Source organism: Pimephales promelas, chromosome 21 (assembly GCF_988280905.1).
Source record: "Pimephales promelas chromosome 21, fPimPro1.hap1.1, whole genome shotgun sequence".
Lineage (NCBI taxonomy): Eukaryota > Metazoa > Chordata > Actinopteri > Cypriniformes > Leuciscidae > Pimephales > Pimephales promelas.
The window spans coordinates 30,474,297-30,482,437 of record NC_142789.1 but is presented as its reverse complement, the minus strand read 5'-3'; the positions used below and the strand labels follow the sequence as shown (position 1 = coordinate 30,482,437).

At 38.7% G+C, this 8,141-nt stretch overlaps 1 protein-coding gene across 1 annotated transcript; it reads left to right on the top strand.

Moving 5' to 3' along the window:
- On the top strand, window positions 1–5,665 carry tnfrsf9b (tumor necrosis factor receptor superfamily, member 9b). Its single transcript, XM_039689999.2, has 7 exons — window positions 1–287; window positions 1,534–1,668; window positions 2,089–2,226; window positions 2,317–2,386; window positions 2,499–2,611; window positions 2,936–3,052; window positions 4,378–5,665. Exons 1-7 carry the CDS (start codon window positions 140–142, stop codon window positions 4,503–4,505), a joined length of 849 nt encoding a protein of 282 aa, XP_039545933.2. The 5' UTR covers window positions 1–139; the 3' UTR covers window positions 4,506–5,665.
- The last annotated feature ends 2,476 nt before the right edge of the window (window positions 5,666–8,141 follow it).

Sequence of the window (8,141 nt, the reverse complement as noted above, 5' to 3'; positions counted from 1 at the left end):
CACGTGTGAGGGTTTCAGACTTCGTATAGCCTCGACGCTGCACACTGGAGAGCTTTATTCTCAGACAACTATCTTCCTGAGAACTGTGTGTGTGTGTGTGTGTGTGTGTGTGTGTGAGCAGAAGGACCTGTTGTGGAGGATGAAGCTGCTCTATGGACTGATCCTGGCGGTGGCTGTCCTGGTTCTGGCTGAAGGACACGGCGTTGAATCTGGATGTCAGATCTGGGATAACAGTAAAGACCACAGTGTCGATAACACAATCGTGTGCTGTACGAAGTGCCTTCCAGGTGAGTTTGGCAAAGGACTTAACTCTGGGATAAAATGATTGATGAAACCCTGAATATAACATCTGTTTTGGATCAATATCAACAGAAAAACTAAAAATATAGATCGTGACTTTAACTTTAGGTACAAGTATCAAGATCCAATATATTATAACTAAGTTTATAGTTAAATACACATGCTCTTTAGGAGTGTGAGAGATTCCTGTTTCCATAGTAAGGATTAGGATTGTGGGTAGGATGAATTTTTATTTTTTATATTTAGATTATTATTATTATTTAGGTTTGCATAAAGCTCGGGTCAAAAGGGGCCATTGGTTCAGAAAGGTTTGAGAAACAATGCTTTATGCTTATAGTTCGTTTTTTTGTGAAGTAAAAGCCTGAAAAAAAGGTTTACATCAGAAAGATGCCAGGGTTTGTCTCGAATGCCATATCAATGGAAATTAATCATTTTGATAAACATTACCAGCTTTTATTATTCTAATAATATTAATAACAATAAGTTATCAAACAACACCAAAAAATATCAATGGAAATGAAAAACAAATGGGGAAAATAAATCATATATGTAACTCGTTGTTGGAGGCGACACAGGTATAAATTTGGGATAGATGAATTTAGAATAAATGACTAAACCCCAAAACTGAATAATAACAATATTAACACACAAATATCAAACTGTTCACAGTATTTAGCACAGTATTTTCACTTGAACACTGATATAAAGTGTGTTTCAGTTTCCCTTCATGATAAAATGTGATCATGCGATTAAAAGAGCCACACACACACACACACACAGCTGCTTTCATCCTCACGGTGCATTACTTTCCGTTTCATTATTGTGCAGTGTGTGACGTTCACCGGAAGGATGTCATCATGTGTAGAGTGAAGTCCACTGCATTTCGTATTTAATCTATTATAGTCAACAATCCAATTTTGGTGTGTCTGCCTTCATTGCACAAGATCACAAGACACATTTATTTATTTGATTATTCAAATAAATACTTCTTTGACTAATCAAATTCATTTTACATGTTGGAGAATGTTGGTAAAGTTGACTGCCATAGTATTATTTTAATGGGGACCAGCAACCGTCTTCAAAACATCTTCTTTTGTGTTCAGCGCAAAGAAATAAATTCATACAGGTTTGGAACAACACGAGGGTGAGTAAATGATGACAGCGTTCAGGAAAAAGAGGACGTAGACTGTGTTGAAGGTGTGTAATCTTACTATATGTGTGTGTTTGTTGCAGGAAACCGTCTAAAAACTAAATGCGGTCCAGACCCAAAGTTTCTGTGTACTCCCTGTGAAACTGACAACTTCATCCACATCGAAAACACTGACGCAAACCAACGGAAATGTCTGAGGTGTGATGAGTGTATAGGAGGTACAGCATACAATATTTTTTCCATTTAAACTGATGCTAAAGCCTTCATTGCTGTGTTTTTTATTCAAGTGCTCTGAGCATCACTATACAAATGCCAAAATTACCCAGACAGCAACATAGTGTTGGCCCAGATCCGGTGCATGTTGATTTCACACGGCCCAGATGTGGGCTGGACATTACGATGCTGTCTGGGTCGCTGACGACTGGGTTGGCGGGTCTGTGCAATAAAACAATGGCCAGTAAAAATAATAATAATTCGTAAAAACTATCCCAAGCCTGAACAATACCGAACATGCCTTTGGTGTGAGAGACAGAGATACCAATGTGTTGCTCCAGAGGCGTGCGACCTCTGATATATATATATAAATAACTTAGGATAAAAGCGTCAGCTAAATGAATAAATGTAAATATGAAAACCAGGTGGCAGACGGGTGAAAGAGAATTGCACCGCCAGCAGAAACACAATTTGTGGGTGTTTACAAGGATATCGATGTGGAAACGGCAAATGCTCTCACTGCCTGAAGGAGTGTGGGAAGGGACAGCAACCTGATGGAAAAGGTAAGTCTGGATAAAGACAACTGATCAGTCTCTACGTATGTTATTAACTAATATACATCTGACCGCAATGTCTTTCTGCTACGAATTTAGGCAAGTGTGAGCCGTGTCCTCCACGGATGTACAACGACAAGCTCCATCAACCCTGCGTGAACTGGACCAAGTATGACGCCTTTAGCATTGTTCTGATATCGATCTGCATGTTGAAAACACTTCCGGGCTGATGAAGCCACATTTCACAAGCCATTTCAAAAGATGTATCTCTCAACCCACAGATGTATGCCTGACCATCAGATAATTGTTCCTGGAAGTTCATCTACAGATGTGATCTGTGGCCCTCAACCACACACCGAAGCGACAGTGTTGCCGTACAGTGATGCAGAGAGAAGTATGAATGACACAGGCAACCTGTGGGCATGATAGTGACCTCACTGATGACCACAGGGAGTTTCTGAACACCCTGAAGTGGTCTTTAGTTCAGATTATGGGAAGCCCTACATTTTTCATGCATTTGACCTTTTATAATTCATATACATACATGCCACACACCCACCCACACACACACTTTGTACTTGATGTTCAGTTAAATATATAAACAGATTTCAGTTAGAAAAGAGCTGATAATTTGATGTATGAAACGCTAAAACTCACATTTTCTTTCCATTGGCATCTTTAAGGATCATTTTCAACTCATTGTTGCTCTTTGCTTCAGATGTCACGGTTATTCTCATCATCTTCGGGGTCATAGGCGTGACAATACCTCTCGCTATAATCCTCTTCCTGGAGTGGAGAAGGAGAAAGATCACCCATGAAGAGAGAAAGCAACCAGGTAAACTTCATCTGCCGTTGTGTTTACTTCTGCATGTTTAACCCTAAAACCATATTCTGGACAAATGTGGGCAAAATAGTTTTGATTTATTTAAAAAAAAAAATACTTCCCTTGGTCTGAGCGGTACAAGACTTGCCTCCTGAACACACACAATTTTTTTGACTCAATTCTACAATGTTAAGTGGGTGAAGAAAAAAACTCCTTAATTTTGTATTTGGGTCAAAAATGGTTACCCATATAATTGAATGGGAAAAACTGTCATTTAGAGCATTCTAAAATAAGCCAACATAAGACACCAGGTGACCGCAAAGCAGAGACTATAGAGACATGCCACTTCCTCAATCCTTAATACAAAAGTATAGGGAAAACCCGTAACACCAAAGATGGCGGTTGTACGCAAATGCCCCGCCCCTCCCGCTGGACAGCCAATCGTCTGCTTTTAACGGTCAAGCCGGGAAACATTTAAATACGTTACTGTTTGAAAAGCCGGCAGATATGCAGTGTATGTGTGCGTTGTGTAAATATCAGACACCCCAAGTCTCCCAGAAGTTCTGGGTGTCTCCCGCAGATTGATAGAGGCTCGCTTATGACCGCAAATTAGTTCAAATCTCCCTGAATCTAGAGCGAGCGAGCAAGAGCGCGCATTTCAAACTGTGCAGCGCGCGCGCGACAGAACCCTTGCGCATGCGCAGTAAAAGTATAACCTGTGGGAAAACGGCGTTTTAAACCTTATTTTAGTGCAAAGTCATCAAACTTTTTCAGCGATTTTTTATTATATTTTACTGCTGTTTCTATACATGCAGTTTTTATGTCCCGGTGACCAGTGAAAGTGCAGTTCTGAGTCTGACTCTCTGCCCATTCATTTAGATAGGAGCCTGGTCTGTCCGAAATAGCTGCCCGGAGGCGTTGCCAAGATGGCGGCCAGTGGCATGACTTGCCTGAAACCGAAAGGACTTGCGATGCCGCAAAGTCACTTTATCTTTAGGTTTTAGCTCTAAGAACTTATTGGAATGATATTTTCATGTAGTTAATATATATATATATATATATATATATATATATATATATATATGTAATTTACATAGAAAATATGGTACTTTTATGAAGTAAATAAATTCCAAAATACCCCCAAAATAAAATAAAACACCATGAATGGATAGACAAAACATTATCAAAGATAGTGACATTTATAATAAATTAAAGTTGGGATCACACCTGAGTCCTCTGTGCCCACATTTGTCCACAATTACAGGATTAAGGGCTATAAAGTGACTACGGTTTGAGGGTTCCCGTACCTTCATGCTTTTCTGTGTGCTCTTCCGCAGGAGGACCGACTCCGACGAGTTTTCCTGAAGAGGTCAGCTTCTGTTTTCCTCAGCAGGAACACGGCAGTAACAGTCAGAGCTCCACAGACTCGCTCCTCTCGCAGAGCATCGGGCCTTTAGAGGCATGAAATCAGCATTGTGTATATTGAGGATATGTTTCGATGTAATGTATAATTTATTTACTGAATTGTATTGTAAATTACAATGCCAGTGACATAACAGCTGAGGTGTTTGAGATTGTCCTGTGCCATATTTTCCTATGTTTTAAAGGATTAATGTTGTACTTGTTTACTTAAGGAGAAGGTTTGACCCTAAATGCCCTTGTACACTGAGTCTGAAATTTCCGCACGTTAAAAAATAAATACGACCTCATGTTGTGTAAATCACACTTGCACACTGCCTCCGAAACTTTCGTCTGTCATAAAAAAAAAAAAAAAATCGAATCGGGTTCGATTTTCTGCATTTTTCGCATCCGTAGCAAGCAGTTTGAATGGTGTTTTCTTCAGACTCAGTGTGTAATGGCATTAAGTGTCACCCTGAGAGGTACATGAGATTGACTAATTATTATGGTTCATTTTTGTTTAATACCTTATTGTAATTTTGCCAATTTCGGCTGCATCAGGAATCACATACTCCCCTACTGTATAGAAGATGACCTCCTACTTCCATTGAGATTCTGAAGTGTGTGTATGATGGACACTTTACTATCCCATGAGGCCACGGGAGAGGATTTATGATCAGTGAACATAAACGGACATAACTAACATGACAACATGGCAAATGTAGTTTGTTTTTTGTCAGTCAAACCTCTTTGTTGTAAAATATTTTATATATATATATGGTTTTTTTTTTGTTTTTTTTTTTTTACATATTTAAATAATTGAACAATGTTCTCTGATGTTTTTTTATGTTATCAGAAATCCTGATCTATAGCATAGTTCCAATAAATTCCCATTCAGGTTTTAAGTTGTATAAAGTTGTATTCAAGGGAAATTTGAGAATTGTTTTATGTTTGATAATAAATCAGCCTGTACGAAATCATTGTGCTCAGATGACTTTTATTATGAAAACACATGTTAACACAAGAAAAAAAAAAGGAAATCCTCAAATATGAGACCTTTAAACTGTAGACGTTCAGTTGCCCTTTAGAGAACAGGGATGATGTCACACACGCTTACAGACCTCTGCACTGAAATACTGTAGGCTGTCAGGATGTGACGCCGTTTGATATTTTAATTCAGCACCATCCGAATTCCCCTGCATAGCATTATTTTAAATCCACTGAAATTTCCAACTGCAAAAACCCTGAATCTTTCTGGTAAAAGACATCACAGGTTATTTTCTGAATCCTGTTTCGCAACACTATTAAACACAGAGCTGCTGCACTTTTTTTTTAGAAGTGAAAATGAGGAACACAAATTAAAAAACAAACAAATGTGGACTAAACCCCTTTGAAAATGCTGTGAAATAAAGCTATTGTGAAGCATTAATAAGTCTAAATCCCTTTAACACATAAAATCACAGGTCTCTGGAGTATTATCCTTCACTTAACTCTTGTTATTTTTTTCTATTTGACCTGATTTAGTTAACAAAGATGTTATTCCACTGCATGTACATTAAATGACTCATCTAAGCAAATACCTGAAGGTTAAAAAATACAATATATTCAGTCTTCTATCACAGTGTAACCATTCGAGTCTTGTTTACAATGCTGCATTCCATCTAAAATAAGATGTGCAGTATTAACATGTGATATTTCCAGCTTCTGACCATAAAGATGATCTATTGGCCAACACATGGAGACTGTTATCGTAGCAGGTGTTTGATTGTCAACAAAGATATGTCTCTGGAAATCATCACTAAGAGAGCGCTGCCGTGATTTCGTATTTTTGTAGTTTAAACCGTAAATTTGCTTTGACAAAACGCAGTATGAATTATTGCAGAAAAAAAAAAAAAACGTCCAACAATGGTTTGTGATTCTCACGTTTTGCTCATCATGATAATCTTCACAAGTGAACAACTTTATATTATAAACCATGTGACTGGGTAGAAGATGAGTTTACCTGTCTGGTCTGATGACATTGAATGTCTCTGATAACCTCTATAGTCCCATTTCGCCACACGTTAGCAACTGCTTTTTTTCCAAGTAAAGTTTTCAAAAATCAAATTAAAGATGTATTTTATGTAGAATAAAACGTGAACGACCTTAACAACAGACCTTGTTTCAGGCCTTAAAAACCCATTGATATATATATAGAAGGGGTTCTATATAGAACCTTAAAGTGTTCCGTCAGGCGCTCTATCAGTTCTATATAGAACCTTAAAGTGTTCCGTCAGGCGCTCTATCAGTTCTATATAGAACCTTAAAGTGTTCCGTCAGGCGCTCTATCAGTTCTATATAGAACCTTAAAGTGTTCCGTCAGGCGCTCTATCAGTTCTATATAGAACCTTAAAGTGTTCCGTCAGGCGCTCTATCAGTTCTATATAGAACCTTAAAGTGTTCCGTCAGGCGCTCTATCAGTTCTATATAGAACCTTAAAGTGTTCCGTCAGGCGCTCTATCAGTTCTATATAGAACCTTAAAGTGTTCCGTCAGGCGCTCTATCAGTTCTATATAGAACCTTAAAGTGTTCCATCAGGCGCTCTATCAGTTCTATATAGAACCTTAGTGTGTTCCGTCAGGCGCTCTATCAGTTCTATATAGAACCTTAGTGTGTTCCGTCAGGCGCTTTATCAGTTGTATATAGAACCTTAAAGTATGCCATCAGGCGCTCTATCAGTTCTATATAGAACTTTAAAGTGTTCCGTCAGGCGCTCTATCAGTTCTATATAGAACCTTAAAGTGTTCCGTCAGGCACTCTATCAGTTCTATATAGAACCTTAAAGTGTTCCGTCAGGCACTCTATCAGTTCTATATAGAACCTTAAAGTGTTCCGTCAGGCTCTGTATCAGTTCTATATAGAGCCTTAAAGTGTTCCGTCAGGCACTCTATCAGTTCTATATAGAACCTTAAAGTGTTCCGTCAGACGCTCTATCAGTTCTATATAGAACCTTAAAGTGTTCCATCAGGCGCTCTATCAGTTCTATATAGAACCTTAGTGTGTTCCGTCAGGCGCTCTATCAGTTCTATATAGAACCTTAAAGTGTTCCATCAGGCGCTCTATCAGTTCTATATAGAACCTTAGTGTGTTCCGTCAGGCGCTCTATCAGTTCTATATAGAACCTTAGTGTGTTCCGTCAGGCGCTTTATCAGTTGTATATAGAACCTTAAAGTATGCCATCAGGCGCTCTATCAGTTCTATATAGAACTTTAAAGTGTTCCGTCAGGCGCTCTATCAGTTCTATATAGAACCTTAAAGTGTTCCGTCAGGCACTCTATCAGTTCTATATAGAACCTTAAAGTGTTCCGTCAGGCTCTCTATCAGTTCTATATAGAACCTTAAAGTGTTCCGTCAGGCACTCTATCAGTTCTATATAGAACCTTAAAGTGTTCCGTCAGGCTCTCTATCAGTTCTATACAGAACCTTAGTGTGTTCCGTCAGGCGCTCTATCAGTTCTATATAGAACCTTAAAGTGTTCCGTCAGGCACTCTATCAGTTCTATATAGAACCTTAAAGTGTTCCGTCAGGCTCTCTATCAGTTCTATATAGAACCTTAGTGTGTTCCGTCAGGCGCTCTATCAGTTCTATATAGAACCTTAAAGTGTTCCGTCAGGCACTCTATCAGTTCTATATAGAACCTTAAAGTGTTCCGTCAGGCACTCTA

Excerpts from the sequence above, each read along its gene's own strand:
- tnfrsf9b (XM_039689999.2), top strand. The coding sequence starts at position 140 with ATGAAGCTGCTCTATGGACTGATCCTGGCGGTGGCTGTCCTGGTTCTG. Across the intron at positions 2,227-2,316 it reads ACAGCAACCTGATGGAAAAG|GCAAGTGTGAGCCGTGTCCT; the intron begins GTAAGTCTGGAT and ends CTACGAATTTAG. Across the intron at positions 2,612-2,935 it reads GTACAGTGATGCAGAGAGAA|ATGTCACGGTTATTCTCATC; the intron begins GTATGAATGACA and ends TCTTTGCTTCAG.